This window comes from Ostrea edulis, chromosome 6 (assembly GCF_947568905.1).
Source record: "Ostrea edulis chromosome 6, xbOstEdul1.1, whole genome shotgun sequence".
Lineage (NCBI taxonomy): Eukaryota > Metazoa > Mollusca > Bivalvia > Ostreida > Ostreidae > Ostrea > Ostrea edulis.
In genome coordinates, this window is record NC_079169.1 from 56,242,108 (window position 1) to 56,267,397 (window position 25,290).

Consider the following 25,290-nt stretch of genomic DNA (forward strand, 5'->3'; position numbering starts at 1 on the left):
CTACTTTTTGGTCGACACACTCCGTTGACTCAAGATGCATCAACTGTCAAAGTTTGATGATTGTAGGTCAATTAGTGACTGAAATATATAAATATAACTGTCAAATGCCAAAAGTAGGTCACAGTGACCTACTTTTTGGTCAATACACTCCGAAGACTCAAGATGCATCAACTGACAAAGTTTGATGATTGTAGGTCAAATAGTGTCTGAAATATAGTAATTTAGCTGTCAAATACCAAAAGTAGGTCACGGTGACCTACTTTTTGGTCGACACAAACCGAAGACTGAAGACGCATCAACTGACAAAGTTTGATGATCCTAGGTTTTACAGTGCCCAAAATATGCATCTAAAATTGAAAATGTGAAATTTGAATATTTGCAAAATTCAAAAAGTAGGTCACTGTGACCTACTTTTTTTATAAATATGTTTCAAGGCCTCAAGATGCATCAACTTACAAGATTTGATGATTCTAAACCTCTCGGTATTTGAAATAACAACTTAAAATATATCTATAAATGATAAGCCATAAAATTCAGAAAGTAGGTCACGGTGACCTATTTTTCAGTTGACGCATTTCAAGGTCCCATGATCCACCAACTGACAAGTTTTGATGATCATAGGCTTCAAAGTGTCCAAGATATGCATCAAAATTAATTTTAAAATAAATACCTGCAAAATTCAAAAAGTAGGTCACCGTGACCTACTTTTGAGACAACTTGACACAAGGTCCTAAGATGCATCAACTGTCAAAATTTGATGATCCTAGTCCTTATAATGACTAAAATATCTAAGATTTAAGGAATTTAAAAAAATTTTAAATTTAGGTCAACTTTGAAGTGACCTTGAGACCACGCCCTTTGCCCCAGGGTAATGCCTTGAACAATTTTTAATCTACAACATATCCTCATCCTTATGTGTAAGTTTGGTGATAATCTGCCCTGTGGTTCTTGAGAAGAAGATTTTTTAGCAACCACTATTTTTTTTGTATTTTCCTGATTATCTCCCCTTGTTAAAGGGTCACATCCCTCTATTTAGTATGTATGAAAGCCCTTGGGCCAATGATACCCTGTAACAAATTTGGCACACCGCACAAATGGCCATAGCATTAGCTCTTTGAGCCTTTGGCTCAGAAGAGCTAAAAAAAAAAGCATGGACAGGTAGATTTATACCATGTTCTGTCTCTGTGTATTTCTTTGAGTGTCATGGGATATAGCAATTAACACCTTGGTAGACCCTGGCCACTCCAGGTAAATAACATCTGTTTAGATTAGGCCCAACCTACATTTTCACTGACAGTACGGTCATGAGATGGGTCTTTAAGACATTTTTGTGTTGACCTGTGTGGTCATATAAATGGCCTGTGTGGTCATAGAACTGTCCTGTGTGGTGGTGCCGTTCTGTGTGTTGGTGGTGCCGTTTATTCGGTGTGAAAATGTGTGTGGTTATAGAACTGTCCTGTGTGGTGGTGCTATTCTGGGTGTTGATGATGCCGTTTTTCCTGTGTGAAATCCTGTGTGGAATGACAGTAAGTGTGTTTTTGCAAAATTTTACTCTGTGTAGATATTCTGTATATATGCACAATTGCATATATTCTTTTCGTTAATCTAATGCTGTTATATAATTAAGATGTATTTGTATATGTAGAAATCCCGACTATAACCAGACCTTGAACAATTATTATAGGTGACCTCTGATGTATACTCGTTGAGACCATTCACGTACTCCATGTACTGGTTCTGTCTGCATGTGAGTGTTCCTGTTCTACTAGCAACACCAAACTCTACTTCTACTACATGTACCAGCGTATTATACCTGGATGAGGTATAATGAGAAATAGCTGTAATGCGTGTTACAACTACGGATACGAAGTGGTGACATAAACAACATGTGCAAGTATCCTTACCATGTGTGCGCATCTTATTGTGAACCAATGAATCATTGAACGTTCTACTTACCTGTATACTGGTCGGGGTTTTCATGAAACAGACTGTCTATCTTAAAGCAAAGTACTTTGTTTTATTGTCATATGTTATTTAATTTGAGTGTGTGAGTTTTGTGTGCTAGTGAGCGTGTAGAGTGTGAATGGTTTTGTGTCCTTTCTGTGTGAATAAAGTTATTTCTCGTTTGTGTTTCTTCTTTACGTGTCAATGTTCAGTTTGAAGACGAGGAGTTTTTCCTATCTCGAGTCAAAATTGTGACATTTGGGGGCTCGTCCGGGAAGGAAAAATCTGTCAACGTTTTCATTCAAACTTGAATCTCTTACGTCGACCTACTGAACTTTGAACATGGAAAAAGAAATTCAGAAGTTAGGAGAAATTGGTGAGAAGTTGGGGTTATCAGGAGAATCACTTCTTGCATACTTGAATGAGAAAGAGAGAACAGAGAGAAAATCTGAGGAAGAGAGATTACAAAGCGAAAAGAGAGCTGCGGAAAGAGAGGCTATGACAAGCTTAAATTGTCTCTGTTGCAGAGGTCTAGTTTGTCTGCAGAGGGATTTCATGATACGTTTAGAGGTAGTAAACCCGAGAAAGGTGAGAATCCTCCTCAATATGCTGCTCGTCTTGAAAATTATTTGCATAGATGGGTGACACTTTCAGAGTCTACTCAAACATTTGAAGGTTTGAAAGATCTTATTTTACGTGAGCAATTTATTTCAAGCTGTAGTAAGTCATTAGCTACATTTTTGCGTGAACATCACCCCATCATTGTTAAAGAAATGACACGACTGGCAGAACAATTGATAGAAGCTCACGGCAGTGGGTCGTTTACATAGGAGAAAATGTGTCAAACATCTGAAATCAGAGTTGATGATCCGAATTTATCAGGTAATCAAAAGGGTAAATGCTCTGGAACAGGTAAGAGTTACAGGAAATGTTATGAATATGGACGTGTTGGGCAGATAGCCAAACATTGCTTTGACAGACTCAAAAAAACCGAGTAGGGAAGTTAAAGACGCAGCTTTGGTAGAAAATAAGTAAAAGAATGATCATTCAAATGTAGGGAGTAAAAACTCGAATAGAGATAGTGAAAGGGAGAAGACATAGAATAGTCAAGGTTCAAACCACGGTAATCATGTAGGTTCTTTGTGCATCCTTTCGGATAAACTGGGTGACTGTTGCATACGAGATAATCAGGTCATTTTGCGCTGTGGTCACATATAACCTGTCATTGGGGTGCATGTCGTGTATGTCATTATATGTCGGTCTCTAGTGGATACGTTGGTTCAAACGCTGTCAAAGTGTTGCGAGATAGTGGATGCAGTTGAGTAGTTGTCAAACGTAGTTTAGTTTCATCCGAGCAGTTCACTGGTAAGTCTATGAAATGTATTCTTATTGACGGCACTGTTAGAACGGGTTCCAGAAGCATGCATGTCTGTGAACACACTTTATCTATCAGGTAAAGTCAAGGCACTATGCATGAACAATCCTGTATACGATTTGATCATTGGAAATGTAGATGATGTACGAGATGCTGAAAATCCCGATCCAGGCTGGAAATCAAATCAGGTATATGATGTAGATACCAGATTCAGTTCAGATATAGTTCGCGGATCAGCGGTAGTAACACGTGGTCAGGCGAAGAAGGAACGGGGAAGCTTCAAAGCATTGGGAGTAGTAGAAATTTCAGGAAAACCTATTTCTGTTGATGAAATGCGATCAGCCCAGGAGAATGACATTACCCTGAACAAATATCGCGATTTAGCCGAATCAGGTAAACGCAAATTTGCGGGGCAGCAAAATGTGTCTTGGTTTATCCTGGAGCGCGGTTTACTATTCCGGTATTTCCAATTTCCTAAGGTGAGTAACAACAGCATTTTTAAGCAGTTGGTTGTTCCTTTACATCATAGAAACACTGTAATGACATTGGCACATGAGAGCGTACTGGCTTGACACTTAGGAATGCGCAAAACTACATATCGTGTCCTATCTTACGTTTACTGGCCTGGAGTTCAGGGAGACATCAACATTTTTTTTTTTCGATCATGTGACCTATGTCAGAGAACCCTGGCGAAAAGTAAAGTAAGTCCAGTACCATTAGAATTAATGCCTCTCATCGACATTACGTTTGATAGGGTTGCTGTTGACCTTGTTGGTCCAATTTTCCCTGCAACAGAACGTGGATACATGTATACCCTTACACTTGTAGATTACAGTACCAGGTATCCAGAAGCTTTACCACTCAAAAGCATAGATACGGAGCATATGGTGGAAGTTTTGTTTGAGATGTTTACCAGAGTCAGGATACCAAAAGAAGTTCTCTGAGATGGTAGCTCAATTCACCACAAATCTGATGAGAGAGATAGATTATTTTCGCTCAAACAGATTACCACTACCCCTTACCAACCTGCATATAATAGTTTAGTGGAAAAATTTAACGGTACAGTCAAACAGATGTTAAATCGCATGGTTTTTGAGAGACCAAAGGACTGGGATATATACGCATATAGAGAAGTTCCACAAGAAAGTACGGGATTTCCCCCTTCTAACTGTTATATGGTAGATCCGTACGTGATCCGATGTCCTTTCTTCGAGAAATGTGGACAAATTAAGTTAGAGATCCCGGAATCAAAAGCACATACCAGTTCGTCTTGGATTTAAAGCATTGTATTAAAGATACGTGCGAGTTGGCAAAGATTACCCTTCAGAATTCCAGTACACGCTACAAGAAGTTTTATGATCGTAAGACCAAACTTAGGTTATTGAAACTTCAGGATAAGGTTTTTATACTTCTTCTAACCGATAACAACAAACTCCTAATGCAGTGGAAATGCCCTTACATGACGCACAATTAGGGACAAAATAAGTGACTATGTACAAATTGTGACACCACTACACACTTCTCTATTTCTCCGTTCCATCTCTACTACACATTCATTTATCTCTCCGTCCCACCTCTACTACAAACTACTCTATATATCCATCAAATTTCCAATACACACTCCCCTATCTCTCTATCCCATCTCTACTACATACTCCTCTATTTCTCCGTCCCCTTTTTTAATACACTTTACTCTATCTCGCCGTCCCACATCCACTACACACTCCTATATCTCTCGGTCCCATCTCTGTTACTTACTACTCTATCTTTTCATCCCACCTTTACTACATACTACCCTATCTCTCCGTCTCATCTCTACTACACATTTCTCTCTCTCTCCGTCCTATCTCCACTACACACTCTTCCATCTCCCCGTGCCATCTCTACTACACATTCCTCTATCTCTCCGTCTCATATCTACTTCACACTCCTCCATCTCTCCGTCCCATCTGTACTACACACTCCTCTATCTCTCCGTCGTACCTCTATTATATACTATTCTATCTCTCCGTCCCATCCCTACTACATAGGGTATCAGGACAACTCGTCCCCATGACAACTCGCCCCCTCTTTGGGACAACTCGTCCCTAAGACAACTCGCCCTCAAGACAACTCGCCCCCTCTTTAGGACAACTCGACCCCTCTCTTAATATAACGCTCCCCTTCATATCATACATGTTTACAATTATTATTTTTGGTCTAAATCCAAGAGGTGTATTAACAAAAATTAATAAATTTCTTATAAATAGTATATATACATCACAGACAAAAAGACATGTTCACATAAACACCGAATTTCCTGTCTTTTCATACAAAACGAAAGATTTTAGTGAAAATCCAGTGTTTGGGTTCAGTAAATTCATCATCACTTGTACGTACATGTAAAGTATATAATTTCAGCGGAAACAAGTTAGTGTTTGGTATAGGGAGAGTATTAGCTTGGTTTACAGCTAACGTAGTATAATTATCAATAATCCGCGTCCGTTGTTAAATCTAATTGTTTGATTTCCCCCAAGCTGTTATCAATTTACTTCAAACGTTAAGGGCCCATCATCAGAGTACTCTACACTTTGAAATCGCCGCGTAAAAAAACAGTAAAGCAAAGCCCTTACAAAATTTCTAAAATGGGGAATGTTGATTTTTTCAACGGGAATTAGTTGAGAAACGCATTAAAAGATAATTACATCTATCAGAATACTCATGCTTCACATTTACACTTATGTATACTGTATCGATAAAACACACACAAACACACCTCCCAACTCCCAATTTTTTTTTCTCAGTATTGGAGACATTCAATCAATTACCTGAAGTTCAGTAAATGTAATTTTCCTTGCCAAATGAATTATGAAAAACATTTTTTTCTGAAATGCAATAATTAAATCTGTGTATAATTCTGTTAGAAATTACCATTCGTGTTAAAGAATTAAATAAAAAGACGTATCATTATAGGGTTAAAAGTGTAAATTTGTGTACAATTACTCACACGCACAAAATGAAAATAAAATGTGATAATATATCTATATATGATATTGGGGGCGAGTTGTCTCAAGAGAAGGGGTGACTTGTCCTGAGAGAGGGCGAGTTGTCCTCAGAGGGGCGAGTTGTCTTGAGGGCGAGTTGTCTTGGGGGCGAGTTGTCCAGCATTCATACATAGTACTCTATCTCTCCGTCGCATCTCTACTACACGTTCCTCTACCTCTCCGTTCCACCTCCACTACAAATTGATCGTTCTTTCTGTCCCATCTGCTCTAGACACTCGTCAATCTCTCCGTCAAATCTCTACTACACCCTCCTCTATCTCTCCGTCCTACCTCCACTAATATCTCTCCGTCCCAGCTCTGTTACATACTACCCTATCTCTCCGTCCCATCTCTACTATACATTTCTCTATCTCTCCATCATATCTCCACTATACGCTCCTGAACTTCACCGTCCCATCTCCACTACACACTCCTATATATCTCCGTCCCACCTCCACTTCACACTCCTCTATCTCTCTGTCCCACCACCTGCACTACACACTCCTCTATTCTTCCGTCCCATCTCTACTACACATTCCTCTATATCTCCGTCCCATATCTACTTCACACTCCTCCATCTCTCCGTCGTACCTCTACTACATACTACTCTTTCTCTCTTTCCCATCTCCACTACAAACTCCTCTATCTTTCTGTCCCACCTCATCCACTACACACCCCTCTATCGCTCCGTCCCACCTCCTCTACATCCTACTCTATCTCCCCGTCCAACTTCTACTACACACTCCTCTATCTCTCTGTCTCACATCTACTACATACTACTCTATCTCTCGTCCCATCTCCACTACACACTCCTTTATCTCTCCGTTCCTTCTCTACTACACATTCCTCTATCTCTCCGTCCCATCTCTACTACACACTCCTCCATCTCTCCGTCCCATCTGTAATGCACACTCCTCTATCGCTCCGTCCCACCTCCTCTACATCCTACTCTATCTCCCCGTCTAACTTCTACTACACACTCCTCTATCTATCTGTCTCACCTCTACTACATACTACTCTATCTCTCGTCCCATCTCCACTACACACTCCTTTATCTCTCCGTCCCATCTCCTCTAGACACTCGTCAATTTCTCCGTCCAATCTCTACTACACCCTCCTCTATCTCTCCGTCACACCTCTTACACCCTCCTCTATTTCTCCGTCCTACCTCTACTACACACTCCTTTATCTCTCCGTCCTACTTCTACTATATACTATTCTATCTCTTCGTCTCATCTCTACTACACATTCCTCTATCTCTCCGCCCCACTTCCACTACACATTCATCTATCTCTCCGTCCCACTTCCACTACACACTACTCTACCTCTCTACTCCACCTCCACTTCACACTACGCTATACTCTGTTATATCTTTAATGTACACTCCACTTCGTCTTTGTCCAACCTCCATCACATACTGGTTTTTGTTCCGAATAAGATTTATTATATCGATATACCTTGTCACTAATCCCTTTGCAAAATTGTTGTGCTTAGGACAAGACATCTATATTTTGCATTATAACTAGGTGTATTATCCCACAAGGATGTAAATAATAGTGAAATTTGTAGAAATTCTCACATGGACACCAGGTTAATGTAAATCCTTAGCGGTAAAAAACGTTCTAAGATAAAATTATATGAAAACAGTATGTCTATGTTAAACTTAAAAAAAAAACCCACTGAGATTGATCACTGTTCGTTATCTCCACCTTTCATATTCATAGAACAAAATGTAAGTAATTCAAATAGTTGGCGACAAGAAAGCAACTAGTCTAGCTGATTTTCGACGACAATGATCAATATAACTAAAAGTAAGTAAAGTCTATTTGAAGTCAGCACTATATTACATACAACATATTATATAAATACATACAATCTATCAACAATTTAACACTTATCCAATGCACTTCTTGAAATGTGAATAGCTGTTCGTACCCTCATGCATTTTTAAAAATGAAGTTTATTTCCCACTGACAATTACACGTGTATGTCGTAATTCCCGGCCGTTAAAGTAGACCTACAAGATGTATCTATGTTCATACGCGTATTGTTTATAACTGAACTGCAGCGCATCCATGAGGATATGGATATCATTGCGATTTTAGAGATATCAAAGGCATAAACATTGGAAATGTTAATGTATCATTTTGTCTGCTTTAAAATTCAGGTCGTTTACTCCATTGGTCACGTCCATAATACTGGACGCATTTTCACTCCCTTGACTGACAAGTGACAGATGGTCATACCGATCACCCCTTCCTTTTTCTCTGAGGAGGGGAACAAAACATTTCAAACATACATAAAAGAAATTATTATTCAATATTATCTGGTAATATGCCCATGAAAAATCCAAGGATTTTTATTTTGTTTTACGAAAATAAGTATACTATATTTGTAATGCCTCGTGTAAAATTACAAATGTGACAGCTCAATCCTTTTGAAGCGATGCCTATATAGGTGAGTGAGTTACCATTCGAACAGGAAATACCGGCGTCTTCATAATGGCTGCAACCACCAGGGTGTTTAGTACCAGAGCAAGCTTGAATAGATGCTTCTTTCCCATTGCAATTAAGATTGCCTAAAAGGATTTCCCCCGATCCGGATCCATAATATGCTGATGATTTTGCTTCAACATTTCGTCTACAACATAACATTTTACTTTAAAAGTTTTGAGAATCAGTTTGAGTGTTTGTGTGCTTTCAATGACATTGAACAACTAAATTACACCAGTAAAACTTTTAAATTAAAGGGTTTCTTGTCTCCTTCAATGGCTGGATATGCAGTCATAAAAAAGTTAGAGTTTGATCACATTTATCCAACTGAAAGAAATTATTTATCTTACGTGGGTAGTCCCAGCTGTCGACACGCCACCCGTGCATCCACCTCTCTAAACCCGTCATCGCACACTGTACCCCATGAACTGCTCCCCTGAATTTTAACCTCCAAACGACCATTTGTTTTGTCGGTGCCATCACGTAATCGAATGATACTCGATGTATTGACTACAAGTAAAATGATGAGCAAAATATTGAATATTTCTATTTTGGTCATTCGTTTCTTTGTATGTATACCTCTAAGAACCCGTATGATCTTGGCAATCTATTTCCAGCAAGAGGTATTTTGTAATAAGAAAAATCTACCCACCACAAATGACCCCTGCGTCATCAGAATGGCTGCACGATGATGGAGAGAATGGACATTTCAAAAAGTCTTTTTCGGTTCCACGACAATTAACGTTATTAACATGTACTGGTCCAATGCCTTTTCCAAATCCTGCATTCTTCACAGCAATTCCATATCTGTTAAAGTTTTATCAACGTATGCAAATGACCTTCATTCTCCACACCACTATTCAAAAATGTTTTAGTACGAAAGAAATTTAAGATATGAAATGTGTTATAAAATAAATAACTGGAAAAACAACGTGCAAACAACTTAATAACTGACTTTCCTTTTCCTAGATGGTTGCAGACGACTGTGGCATCATTGTCGTCCCAGTTTCCATCACAAACTGTAGACCAAATGCCGTCTGTGACCACCTCCACCCTTCCCATGTTGGTCGTGTTTCCATTCACCAAACGAATATCTTCAAGAAGCAGACATACATGCATAGAGAAAGCAATATTACAGGGCAGTATTCTAATCCATTATATATATATATATATATATATATATATATATATATATATATATATATATTTATATTAGAAGTTGATTCGGCACAGTTGTAAATAAATATTGAAAATCAGAATGACACATTCCATAAAAAACAATCATTTACTGCTAGCGCTTTCTCCATGTCTACATGGTTCATCAGGCAGTTCAAATATGTATACAAAAATTGTTTAGTAACGTCTTTGTTATGACGTCAATTAAACGAGTCCTTTATGACGTCATAATAACGTTAACTGGTAGTGTTTGGTAATTGTCTATTTTGTAAAAATATTATGCTAAATTGTAGTTCAATTATTCAAATAATTATTTTCTATTAAGGCTTGGATTGAAAAGTTTAATAAAATAGTCCTCTTTGGCTTTGCGAGTTATTTCATTTTCAGTCCACATTTTAAAGAACGGGAACACTTTAAATTTACCACCCCCGCATTCCGCAAAATGTTCACTACATGGAGTGTTCCGCACACTAGGATCTTTTACTTGTTGTTTGTGCACCCTTACTCGCGCATTAAGTTTGTTCGTTTGTCCTATGTAGTTTTCTCCACAAGTTGGGCAAGTGGCACAGTAAATAAGGTTCTCGGATTTACAGTTCATGTTGGCATTGACTTTCTTTTTTTACTCTCTTTATGGAATATTTAGAGGAAAGGATTTATCATACACTACCGGAAATATTTGATGCAGAATTTGGAAAGTACATACATGAAAACTGGAAACGTTACTTAGACGACTGCTTCCTTTTCTGGACGAGAAGCAATGGGGATTTACAAAGATTTCATTCAATTTTAAATACTTTACATGAATCAATCCAATTCACAATGGAAGCGAGCACTAAAAATCTACCATTTCTGGATTTATTTATCATAAAAGAGGGTAATCACATTACCACTGATTTATACAGCAAAGAAACGGATACTCATCAATATCTAGATTTTAGATCGTGTCACCCGTCACACACTAAACGTAATATCCCATACAATATGGCCAGACGTATATGCACCATAATTCCAAATTCAACATTACGTAAAAAACGCTTAGAAGAATTAAAGATACATTTGATACGACAGCATTACCCAGAAAACCTTATTGATACTGGAATCCAATAAGCAGAAAAAATACCTATTTCAGAACTTCGGAAAACCTGCCAAAAAGATACCAAACAGAACAACAATGTGCCTTTCGTCGTCACACACAATCCAAGGAATCACAATATCTTAAATACAGCTAAACGTTTTTTTCCAATTTTGGAACATCCAACAATATGAAAAATGTGGTGAATTCATCTCAAATTATTAACAGCCGACGTCAGGCACCATGCCTAAAAAAACTACTAACTCGAGCCAATTTCTCCCTGAATAAGGTCAAATACGTCAAAAAATGTGGTGACCCACGCTGCGGGACGTGCGAATACATAGAAGAGGGTGATTCCATTACTTTTAAATCCGGGAAAATATTGAAAGTCAATGCCAACATGAACTGTAAATCCGAGAACCTTATTTACTGTGCCACTTGCCCAACTTGTGGAGAAAACTACATAGGACAAACGAACAAACTTAATGCGCGAGTAAGTGTGCACAAACAACAAGTAAAAGATCCTAGTGTGCGGAACACTCCATGTAGTGAACATTTTGCGGAATGCGGGGGTGGTAAATTTAAAGTGTTCCCGTTCTTTAAAATGTGGACTGAAAATGAAATAACTCGCAAAGCCAAAGAGGACTATTTTATTAAACTTTTCAATCCAAGCCTTAATAGAAAATAATTATTTGAATAATTGAACTACAATTTAGCATAATATTTTTACAAAATAGACAATTACCAAACACTACCAGTTAACGTTATTATGACGTCATAAAGGACTCGTTTAATTGACGTCATAACAAAGACGTTACTAAACAATTTTTGTATACATATTTGAACTGCCTGATGAACCATGTAGACATGGAGAAAGCGCTAGCAGTAAATGATTGTTTTTTATGGAATGTGTCATTCTGATTTTCAATATATATATATATATATATATATATATATATATATATATATATATATATATATAAACGCTGAAAAGGCCACGACACTGTTGGTTATTTAAAACTCAAATTTTCGACGCAACCCGCTTCTTTATCAAGAGACATATGTTACATAAACAAATAACACACACCATGAAAAACGACAAGCATCAATAAACTACATTAGTAACAAGAATAATACACTGTTGTACTGGGTGATAAAAATGGTGGTTTTGTTGTAAAGCGTGTTTACTTGTCGTTAAAATTGGAATTATTTATACATAAATCGCAATTGACAATTAATTTCATTTGGGTGTATTTTATATCGTACGTTATGTTGTTTGTATGAACGAAATAGATTAGGCAAAATTGAGAAAGTTTAAAATTCCTTATATGAGAATATACAATCTTAAAATGTGAAATAAACTTCGTGTGAGAGAGATTACTGAATATTGTTTACGAATTGCCGGGAACCGCCTCAATGACAATCAATGTCTGTCTGGCGCAATCTGACTGGCTGATAGTTCTCATGAATATTCCAAGCGAATAGCCATGCGGAAGTGACCCCCTATGGGGTTATGTCAGATCCTATGGTAGCGATTGTGAGAGTATCGTAGGATATGATTCTAATTACATTGGTGTGCAACTATTTCTCTTTGAGAATTATGGTGGGTTTTTTCTTTTCGAAATAGAGGACGGTTTTCTAAGGAAAATTCGATGAATTCCTTACTTAAAAAAAAATCAATTCTACCACTACATTCTGAAAGTGGAGGTTTTCCGGGAGAGTAAATAGATGACTGCAGTGCAAATGTTAAGCGTTGCTACATGTACATATCACTTACTGCCATACATCCGAGGCTACATGTAAAGAACCTGCCGAAGTTCGCCGAATGTACGTAAAATTGATTGTGACGTCACAAACGGCGTAGGAAAACGTAGTGTAATAGTTAAAATATAGGTAATAACTGATATCCACTGGATAAAGGAATAAACATGTGATAAATAGTTATTATGCGTACCATGTAAGCAAGGTTTCCCGTTATCCTCACATTGACAAGCCTCTCCTGTATATCCTGCTTTACACTGACAAGTCCCGCGGGTTCTATCGCAAGACTGTGTGTGCATCCGAACACAGGCACATTTGTCACAATCTTGACCAAATGTCCAATCTGGGCATACTAGATTACGAAACGAAAAAATAACTGATATACTGATATACAAAAGAAAATCTGGATTAAAGTCTCTCTCTCTCTCCTCTCTCTCTCTCTCTCTCTCTCTCTCTGTGTGTGTGTGTGTGTGTATGTACGCACCTAAAATGTAGAAAATGTCAGAGGCTACTATTAGCATATTAATGGCTTCATTTATTCTGTATTTTTATCCTCTTTTTACGGCTTTTAAAGAGTATCTGTTGGGTTATTATACACCACATTGTGCTCTCACCGCATTTAGAGCTTGCAGCAAGAATCTTGTCAATGGCGGTCCTCTCCTCCATCCTGATTTTTATCTGCATAACAAAAATTTCAATTAAATATATATTTCTAAAAGGTGTTTATATATATATATATATATATATATATATATATATACACAAAGCACTAAAATGACCAACGACACGAACAACCAGATTGTCAATTAGACAATCTGGTTGTTCGTGTCGTTGGTCATTTTAGTGCTTTGTATAATTTTTTGTATGTGACCTTGTATCCATGTTGTGGATCCGACACTTTTAGGTATCGGGTGTTGTTGGAACTTAGTGCTTATATATATATACATACATATATATATATATATATATATATATATATATATATATATATATATATATATATTGAGAGAGAGAGAGAGCCAAAATCGAGTTGCAGGAAAGTGATATGTTTTTGCAAAATGAACCATTTGATCTCTTTAAACAGTATTGATTTGCACTACAGGAATACACATGTAGTTGATTTGTTTAATTTGCTTTATTCAAAGAATTTAAAATGCAATGTATTTATGTTTTATTTCTATGTAATTGTATTTTTTATAAAAGAAAATAAAGTTGCTATACAAAATGATTGAAAACATATCAAATTTATCAATATTTCGTAACAGTATTCAAGTGTGAATTAAAGAAACCAAATATAAAGATTCAGCTAATATGCATTGAAAACTAAGAATTGTACATGTAATGACATGAGAAATAGATGTCCTCTCTTTCCTGAAATATGTGATACAAAATATAGAAATAAACAATCATTTTTCATGTAAGATTTAAAAGATACGCTTCAGACTGTATATTTCTGATCGTACTTTACTTATAGGTTGTGTTCCATTGATGTCCGCATACTTCGTGGTCCAGTTGCCCTGTGTCCCTGATAAAGTGACCACTGTTGATTCCGAGTTCATTTTATCTATTGTTGATACAGTTATTGATCCTCGCCCATCAAGCATGTAGTCGAAATAAAGGCAGAACTGCTTCCCTAAATGCAAAAGCAATGGAAATCAGTTGTTGATATTATCGGAAATTATAAAGTAGCTAAAATAAACATGATGGTTTGTTTCCTTTTATTTCTCAAATCCATTTCCGCAGTGACAAAGATATTGAACATTCAATAAGTTTCGTAGAAATGATATAAAAGTCTATGAAAAAACGTCTAATGAGAAAAAATGTTAACATAAATTCATTCATGTGTATAGACATGGTATATTTAAAACACGCGCGCGCAAGAATATCACGTTTTACCACGGGATAACGGTAAGCTGGGTGTACTAGAATGCTATTTTTATACTTCTTCCGTGTAACTATAAAAATTCAGTGGCCACGGTACGTCACAGCTTTTGATGAAACTCTGTATATAACAATATAATGACAGATATTAAACAGAAAGGGCATGCAAAGGTTTGACTTAACAATAGTTGCCATGGAAACCTATACTCTAACAACGGCTGGGCAAGACATGTAAATGTACATTTTGTTATGCTAATAATAATAATATATTGTGTGTGACATATTATAAGATCATAAAGACCCCATTGGAAATAAGCCATGTGGCTTTCATGAGTTATCCTTGGCATAGGCATATACATTAATTTATTCACTGTGCTCTTACAGTCAAATAGCTGTTAAAGTTTACCCTTCTTTATCATGTATTTAACAACAACTTTTGTTTTAACTATGTGATCCTCTGTGATATTGCCCTGTATTTATATTGTATATGTGCCTATTCCTAAATATTGTGATTGTGATTGATTGATGTTTTCCGACACACTCACCAATTTTTCAGTTATCTGGTGGCGCTCAGTTTTTATTGGTGGAAGAGAGAACCCAGATACAATGTACCTGGGAAGAGACGACCGACCTTCCGAAAGTAAACTGGGAAACTTTCTCACTTCCCGGTGCGAGCGGGATTCGAACCCGCGCCGACCAGAGGTGATTTTGAGCGCGATGCTTTAACCACTCGACCACGGAGGTCCTTATTCCTAAATAGATAAACTAAACTAAATACATGTACCGGTATGTTTTATATGGCGTGTAAAACGTTGCTATATTCGATAATCTTATGATGTATGTTCAATATCATGTGATGTATGTTGGATTATCTTGTGATGAATGTTCTGTGCTTTATATAAAATACTTGGAATGCAATATGTATCATGTATGATCCTCTTAAATGTACGTTAAATAACTGTATCCCGTTTCCTTTCTCGATGACCGTGTAGCGTGTGACAGCGTGGCGAGAATTCCACCGTCATCGAAAGCAAATATGTTTTTACTTGCCTAGATGGTCGAGAGGTCTAGCGCGCTAGTTACATGCTGCTAGGAGATTTGGTTCCGCAGGTCGTGAGTTCAACCCCGGGTAGGGGCGGAAGTGGGTATCCAAATAAAGTGAATTTTTCTGTGCTTTATATATATATATATATATATATATATATATATATAGATACATTTTTGTAAAGCTTCTGAAGATGTAATGAAAGCGCTAAAGCTTTACGGAGGATTTCTGTGTTTTCATTAGTATCCGATTACTGAGACTCTATTTCAATTTTGGATATATATATATATATATATATATATATATATATATATATATATATATATATCTGACTGTCAAGTTGACAAGAAAAACATTAAATTACTATTTTATGTAATGTGTGCTTTTCTGTGTTTCAGCTGTATGTGTATCATGTTGTGCAAGTTTTCTAAAAATGGAGAATACCAGGGAGCTGACATTGAGGAAGTAATGATTCAGAATTAATGCATTTACATTGAGTGCGTAATTTGAAATTCCAATTTGAATCCCAGTATTACAAATCCTAAAAAAAATATATGATAAATTTGGGGTATATTGTACATTGGGTTTAGTGTCCAGGTTAGAGGGTGCATGGAAACTGAAAGCTCTAGAATAATCATATAATGCCATCCACTTTTTATGCGACATGCTGACTTTAAACGTTTTCATCACAATTCCTTAAACATTTTACACATCATTAATCATAGTGCTTAAATGTATATCATTTGAAAACCTTCTCTAATTTTGCTGATATTGAATAAGACTAAATGCTTATGATGGAAAAGCAGAAAGGTGAACCAAAATTGTAAATCTCGAAACCCAGGGTGGATGGGTCCAAAATAGTCATATAGTGTTAAGGTTTCTCGATTGCCGTGCTACGTCATTCGTTTCGTGTGCGCTATTCCGGATTAATAACACCAATATCGACTTTGGTATTACTTACAGTAACTCATATGCGGTTATGTTGTCGACGACAGACAAAATCGCATTAGCTAAAAGAGAAATAAAAACGGACAGTCTTCAAGGAAAGGGCATTAAAAAAGCTATTTGGGTTGAAAAAGGGTCGTTTGATGCGCATCGCAAAGAAAACTTTACCAGTAATTATCGTGATTTTGAAGATGGGTCCGATTGCGGTTGTGATCGCAGTACGTGTTGATCACTAGATGTACATAAGTACATTTAGACCATGATTACTACGGTATTCAGGATGAGATAACAGTTTTTGATGACATTCACCCCGTGTAAATAATGATGATAAGACGGGTTGGCGGCTTGGGGGACGAATTGTCAACCTAGGTGCCCTTGCATACGGGTTAAGGGCTTTTCAGCTTTACCAACGTCCATTGTACCTACACAACTGTGTAGGTGAGAACAAGTTTGGAATATCGCAGATTTTAAAGATAAAAAGTGATAATTGTTTTTTGATAAGAATGTTGCAACAGGAAGCCGCCATAGGACAGATAAAGGAGGACTGGCTTGGGATGCCAATAGCAGCAGGTAAAACTAACTGTCAATCTCAAAGTGTCCCATTTTGATTTTATATAATTGTATTATGTCATTTAATATTTACATTAGAGATAAGAATTCAATTTATTGACAACACCATTATGATACATTGGCTTACAGTCACGAGTAGTACTAGAACAGAAGACCAAAACAATCAACAATAAAATGGAATAATCATGTAGTCATAACAGTAATCAACTACATGTTTAGTCTTTTTCTTTTGGTAAACACTCATTGGAGTCACATAATCGTTTTGCAAATTTTACATTTATGAAAGTAAGAAATATGGCAGTTTAAATCATGCAGACGTTTTTTTTTTACCCTTATTTGAATATATGGGGGTGTCATTTTCAATCAATGATTGATTGAATATTGTTTAACGTCCCTCTCGAGAATATTTCACTCATATGGAGACGTCACCACTGCCGGTGAAGGGCTGCAAAAGTTAGGCCTATGCTCGGCGCTTATGGTCATTGAGCAGGGAGGGATCTTTATCGTGCCACACCTACTGTGACACGGTACCTTGGTTTTTGCGGACTCATCCGAAGGACCGCCCCATTTAGTCGCCTCTTACGACAGGCAAGGGGGTACTGACACCAATCAAGTATCTAATGATAAATTGTGGGATGTGAATAAAAGTAATTATTTTTTACAATTAATCTCAGTTTATTCGATTATCCTATAAATAGTACATTTACAAAATCTAAAAGGGCACGACATCAAGACATTCCAGTGATGTAACTCACATGTAGGTATGATCAATGGAGGACTTGTAACTCACATGTAGGTATGATCAATGGAGGACTTGTAACTCACATGTAGGTATGATCAATGGAGGACTTGGAAAAAGCCATGTAAACAATCCCTTTGCCATTCTTAGTTATCCTGGACCATATCATGCTAATTGTCGGTGCAAAATAATTGTAGAAAGAAACACATATAATTTCAATTTGATGCTTAATGCGTCCCAGGACGACTGTGCACATTATGTGATCAAGGGGCGTGGATATTCTTGACATTATTAAGAAAGCCAGCATTGTAGAAAAATCCTTTAATATTTATTGTTTTGAAGAAATTACGGCAATTTTGATTGGCTGAAACATTCATCTGATTTATTCATCAAAGAAAACCTTATTTTGACTTCATGGTGTATTTTGATACATCGTATAAATTTGAAAACAAAAAAAGAAATTGAAAAGATATTTAAATAATATGAACTGAATTTCATAATTCTTTTCTTGGTGGCGGTAGCATAGGGAAAATTGGACGGAAAACGTTTTCATCAATGCGCTACGAATTACAAGGTTCATTTCATAAATCAATGATGCACGTAAACTCTTTATGCAAATTTTCCTACACATACAATGCTAGCGACCGTGTACTACAAAAAAATACCGATAAAACCAGATTTCATTGTATATATATACACAAACACCAACTGAACTGACTGTAGCATGCGCTTTTCAAAATAAGTTGTACACAAACTACAACGATACCACGTTGAATGAGAAGACAAAATGGAAAAGCGAAGACAGATCGGTGGGTGGGGGGTGGGGGGGGGGGGGGGGTTCGTTTGATAATTCTGAAATACACACAAAATACTTAAAGAAAATTTACAGTTTCATTATTTTTGCTAACTATTTTCACTTATATGACCTCGAAACTTTACAACAGTTCTGATATTGATTTTTTTTTATCAAATGTAAATATAAATAAATACATATTTATTCAAGTGTGGTATAGGACCTTTTAATCAAGTTAAAAATTTCAAAATTGATGATGACACTTACGTTCCTTGTCCAATGTAATGTTCATCTCATTGAAATAAGAACTAGCAGATAGGTAATAAGATCGTGTATCCACAAAGAGGTAGTTTACACCGTCACTCCCAGCCTTCGGTCTCCATGTAGTGTAAGAGATTACATACTATAATTAAAATAGTGTACTTTAAAAGGCGACACAGTATGTGATACTAGTCATGATTTATTTCGAAAACATGTACACGTATTTCATCCATGACTATATCATATGAAACTTGTTATTACAAGAATTTGAAACGTTGCATACTTTATTGTAGAGGGTCTCCCGGAGGTAGTCGAATTTTAGACTTCCATTTTATTTACCCCCCCTCCTCGTTTTTAGCAGAAAAACAATTATTGAAATTTATTTCATTTAAATTTATAATTTATGTAACTGTTGAATGCATGTACAGTGATATTGTTCATATTCTACATGATAAGTCCCGTCATTTCCTTAATACATACAAGAGTCATGCAACACAAAACCGTCTACATATCAAACTTAACTATTGAAATGTTACAATGCGCTCAACACCCTCATATTCACAAGAAGACCAGCAACCCACATTTTTCTGGGCGATTTGTATTAATTAAACACCTTTCTTTATTTCTGAAAGTCATGTAATGTAGGTTCCTTTTATCATATGCTATTAAATGTCTTCTTAAAGAGATATTGATATGATAATTGCTGTGTGAGCGAGTGTTTGACTTCATAACATTCTTTATTTTCAAAATGGATTTAATCTAATTCGGTACATTCTACAGAGGATATGATGCTCTTGGAAGCATCACTTTTAACCTTAACATTACATGTATTTGGATTATATCAATGTTTTTAAAATAGATCATACTTTAATTACTATCTATAGGTACATCACAAATATAAATCCACATCCTGAAAGTGAAGGGAATCTTTACTGGTTATCTGTCACAATTCTTCGAACAATTATTCTTTAAAATAAAAATTGGTAACTGTTGTGTATTTGAAAAGCAAGTCAATATGTTTTACTTCCGTTTTTGAAATTTAAGATACAACTTACAGTGTTTCGCGACCATCGTGAATTCACAGTTTTAATACTGCACGTACTCTGCCATGAATACGTGTTGAAAGAGCAAAAATAAATGACGTCTGTTAAACCTGTAAATAGACAATAATCATAACAAGAAAGAAGAACTAAATACTAAATAAAATTTTCTTTTACTAAAACATTTGAATTACAATCCTTGACGAAAGTTAAATGCATTTTTTCTTCCTACCTAAACATGATGTTGTTTGATTATAAGATCCTTCTTTGCAAACGCATCTGTCAAATTTACAAATGGAATTCTGTCCGACACATGAAGTGACTGATTCATGACAACTACAATCTTTTCCAACAAAGCCTTTGTGACATAGACAGCTTCCATTTTTCACATTACATTCATAACTCGATTGCCTATTACAGTCACAGTATTCCGAACAGTCGCTGGAATACCTCCAATCTGGACAATCTGGGATAAAGATAAATCAGGAAAGTATTACACAAAGTACTACACGGCTATAAGGTAATTCAAAGTTCAAAAGGGGTATGAAAATCATATTTCAAGTTAGTTATTCTCTATGAAAATGTGCAAGATGCTCCAAAGTAAGTCTCATTTACAACAATTACATGTAGTACAAAACTATTGTCTATACGCAAACATGCAAATATCAAAGGGTCTTATTGCTTTTCAAGAAAACAACCGGAATGCCTGGTTCAAGATTCATGTAGAGGCTTTCCAATTTTACCATGCATCACGTGAGAAAATATTTTGAACATTTTATGCACTTCCTATATTATTGTACCCGCATTTGAAGACCTTCTGACCATATATTTTAAATTTCTGGTAACCTCATATCTAGAAGCTTCCAGGTCCAAAATGACGAAACACTGGGTTTGGTTAAAAGTCATAAATTAAACAACATTTCAAAATAAATAAATAATGTGATTCACTATGGGATCATTATAATTCTATTCTAATAGCCCATGAATGCTATGGCGTTGGGTTTCACATTTCTGGTGCATCTCTACTCTATCATTTAAGCTTGTTTGATTTCCAGGAGGGAAAAAATTGATCATTAGCATCCCTGTATAATATGCAAAGACTCCCACCTAGGTATGAGATCAATCTCTGACCTTGGATCATTAATATCGTAATGGAGGAGACCCACCTAGTTAGACCCATCTAAGTACCAAACCCCTGACCCTTCGATTATGAACTCCACATCACGATTATGCAAATAGTTTGTATGTGCAATGTGCAGATGCTATTTTAAAATAGATTTTAAACAAAATACATTTATGTTTTTTTTAAATTGCTTGAATTTGAGTACATCTAACCTACTAAATGAAAAGAACAAAGGATATACGGGTATTTGAAATTATATATTTAGAGTATCCGACAAATGCCTGAAAATATACTTTAATAATTTACAACGATACTTAAATTCTCCCATGTATTTACGAGTGCGATCTAACTATTACGGAAATAGTTTTGTGTGTTTTGAGACATTTATCAAGCTCAGTATGCAATAACGACAATGAGATGAATTTCTGTGATTTTATTTCAAATACTTAATTTTCGTGCTTTGTAATGACATGAATTTCGATCATCGTTCCTTGGTTGTCGTCATTGTAGAAAGTATAGTGATGAATGATTATCAATCACGAAAGAGTGCCAATTCAAGAAAATATATTATACTTCTGTTTAAAATTCATTTGAATATAAGCTTTAAAAGTTTGTATGTGTAACTTGGATTTATTTTATAAATGAAGTTTAATGGATTGAATACGAGATGACGGGGTGGAGTTGGTGTTTTCGAAGGGTGGACCTGGCTACTTTAGATCGGTTCTCTTGCTAGTAATATATTTTGTGTGACGAACAATGCAATGGTATTTGAAATTGAAGATTAGCATTACCAGTAGCTAAGTACTTCGTTACTAGCTTGAAAATACGGATGTATATTTAATTGCTGTTATAAAATTTAGAAATTCATTTCAAAACTAAGGATTATCTCCCTCATGCATAGCTCTTATCCTTGGACGAATTTGGCTCCACTCTTTTGGCACGCTGTTTTTGGCTATATTTAGCTCTAAAATTTCATAGTTATTTCGAATTTCAAACATTTCGGTTGAGCATCACTGAAGAGACATTATTTGTCGAAATGCGCATCTGGTGCATCAAAATTGGTACCGTATAAGTTTTACTTTATCAATTACAGGGTATTTTAACCACTTATAATTAGGGTTAATCAAATTTGCCAGTTGGGTGTAATTTGGTTGGATTTGGGGCAAATAAAATAAGCTACTACGCCAACTTTGAGATAAGTACTTTTTGTGTTGAAGGTGCATGTAGTGGAACTATGAATGCCTTGTGGAACAGAACGGACCTACAGTCAATGAGGAAGACAAAAAAACCAATGTATAATAAGCGGCTTTTGTTTAAATACATGTATGTAAATGTAGGGAATACAAAATAATATCGACAGAAACGTTTACTAAAGTGGAAACAGTGTCATATTTGCAAACAATATCCTAAATATGATACATACGAGCAACGAAAAAACATGTTATAAAAACAATTCCATTTATTTATACTCCCCGAATACTCAACATTGACTTAATTTGTCTCAGACAGTCAGTCGAATTTGGATGATGAAACTGCATACGAGAAACTTTCTGAGCACAATCACGTATGCAGTGATATAAATTTGTCCCACTCCCGCATGTAAGCAAATTGCTTCGCTCCTTACTGTGTACGAGAGTTTTCTAAAAGGGAAATAACTCGAACACATATCGAATTCTTGCGTATTGGACTTAGAGGTAATTTTGATGGTAGGCAGAATTGATTGTGAAAATATATTGATGTTTCGGGGTTTTTTTTATAAGGTCAGATTGCATACTATTTGATTTGTTCAGTATATTCTAGTATGGTATTCAGTCATCACTGAACAGTGATGAATCTCAAAAATCTATTTTGAAAAGTAGAAAATTGAGAACAAGACAAGCATGGACCTCTGGAAACACCAGACATGGGATCTGGTTTCTAGAAGGAGTAAACACCCTCTGAGCTCTCTTATTTGATCAGTAAGTTATCTCAATTTGTACGTGATACCAAATTCATACTCACATTCATAATTTGTCATTATCTCAAAGTTCCTTGCACGTGCCTGAATCGGCGCTGGTGTGTTACTAGTATTTTATGACACGCCCCGAGTGGAAGAGAAATCACGGCTCCTTAATAGTCTGAACTAGGGATGTATGTATGTTTCGTAACCAGGAGTCAGAGAAAGATGTTTTAAGAAAAAAAAATATTCAACTATACCATCAATATAGTCCCAACTCAGTACCAGGGCGTCGGACCAATGTAAGTTTTGTCTCCACCCCTCATCTCAAGTAACAAGTAACATTTTCTGTTTCCTTTACACATATATTTAACAGCAATTCATCATTCTTTTACAATGTCCAATTATGGATTTACTTCACTTGTCAGTATTTGTTGAAGAAAATACCAATGAAAGATGGAAAATAAAAATGAAGAACTGGCTCTACATGTACATTTCGTACTTTAAAATTATGATAGCTCTAAACATGTAAAAATTTACTTGCAAAGCAAATGAACAGTAATTAGAAACCACAAGACTAAAGAATATTGCATTGCATATGCAGAACCCCTGTTTTTTCTTGTTTCATGTCAAATGCATACAATTATAAATATTTTAGCAGTTTACATAAGGAGTTAATTGAGATATTGGACGGAATTCTTTTGGAATTCTCTACAAATGAGGCAAATATATATATGAGACAGGAGAACAAAACAAACATTTCGGCGATTGCAAATTCCAAACTTTAATTTTCTGCCTCAAATTTGAATGTTTTTATCCATGTATTCCCTGTGTCCTTTTTGTATGTGTCCATATTTGGGGTTTTTTCTCTCTCTTATTTTTGCTATTTCCATTCTATCGTCTTTTTTATTCCATCAACGAAGTTTATTACTGTTGTGTTTCTTTGTTGTTTCTGGGGTTTGTAACCAGTTAGATTTTTCATTATTCCATTATCTTTCATTCCTTAGTGCACTTTAATAATAATTTTCATTCATATGTCTATTCAATATATCCCAGTCAACTCGAAATAAAAGACACTACAGAGTCGTCCACTTCTGCTTCATACTTAGATATTTTATTGAAAGTAGATATTAACGGTAAACTAACAACTCAAATATATAACAAACTTCAAATTTCAGCTTCCCCATCGTCAACTTCTCATATTTATGAAACAATATTCCATTATCACCTGCATATGGTGTTTATATCTCTCAGCTGATTCGATACGCAAGAGCTTGTTCTGCTTATGTTCAGTTTTTCAATCACAGCAGGCTACTGACAAACAAGTTGATGGTGCAGGGGTTCCAATAGTCTCGCTTAAAGTCAGCATTTCGTAAATTCCATGGTCGTTATAACGATCTAGTTTGCCAATACAACCTATCATCGGGTCAAATGCTGTCTGACGTGTTTTGTTAGACCGTTCTTGTCACCCTGATTTTGACTACGAATAACTCCGTTTACCTGATCAAAATATAGGGTTCATGGCAAGTGTGACCAGTTGACAGAGGATGCTTACTCCTCCTACGCACCTGATCCCACCTCTGGTGTGTCCAGGGTTTCGTATTTGCCCAACTCTCTATTTTGTATTGCTATGAGATTGATCACTGTTCGTTATCTTCACCTTTCATTACAGCTCACAATTGTTTTTTTTAATTTTGTTCAAAATGCATTTTCTTTATTTCATGCAGTCCTACCTTATCAGCTTCATTAAGTCATTATCACTTGTATGTTGCATTGTAGACATGTCAAATACATTTTCATGTTTATAAGTCCCTTGTTCCAAAGTTCAAGGCACGAGGTATGTTGGACACACGACGACGGACAAAATTGACCACAATAAACAACTAAGATGGTCATTAAATCATTAGATGAGCATAAGTAAGAAAATATCCAGAGGTTTAGAGTAAAAATCGAACCTCCACACATGATTTTTGGCCTGTAACTGCAGGATGAAACTTTCCCGTATGAACAATCCGCCAGTGTATCCTCTTTTCCGGTACAAGTGATGGATGTTTTAAAATTTAGATATTTATAGTTTGAAGATGAGTAGATAACATCCCTGTTGAAATAATGCA

At 36.0% G+C, this 25,290-nt stretch overlaps 1 protein-coding gene across 4 annotated transcripts in view; it reads right to left on the bottom strand.

Moving 5' to 3' along the window:
* Positions 1-25,290, bottom strand: part of LOC125645465 (uncharacterized) — a 131,159-nt gene that overhangs the window by 35,201 nt on the left and 70,668 nt on the right. For all 4 annotated transcript variants that reach the window (XM_056140156.1, XM_056140157.1, XM_048871005.2 and 1 more), the window contains exons 29-39: positions 25,132-25,274; positions 20,350-20,583; positions 20,133-20,230; positions 19,084-19,219; positions 14,307-14,476; positions 13,458-13,521; positions 13,037-13,195; positions 9,790-9,928; positions 9,487-9,641; positions 9,185-9,344; positions 8,813-8,982 (exon numbers count right to left, since the gene is read on the bottom strand). In XM_056140156.1, the coding sequence (XP_055996131.1) occupies positions 8,813-8,982; positions 9,185-9,344; positions 9,487-9,641; positions 9,790-9,928; positions 13,037-13,195; positions 13,458-13,521; positions 14,307-14,476; positions 19,084-19,219; positions 20,133-20,230; positions 20,350-20,583; positions 25,132-25,274 (1,628 nt within the window). The remainder of the gene's footprint in view (positions 1-8,812; positions 8,983-9,184; positions 9,345-9,486; positions 9,642-9,789; positions 9,929-13,036; positions 13,196-13,457; positions 13,522-14,306; positions 14,477-19,083; positions 19,220-20,132; positions 20,231-20,349; positions 20,584-25,131; positions 25,275-25,290) is intronic.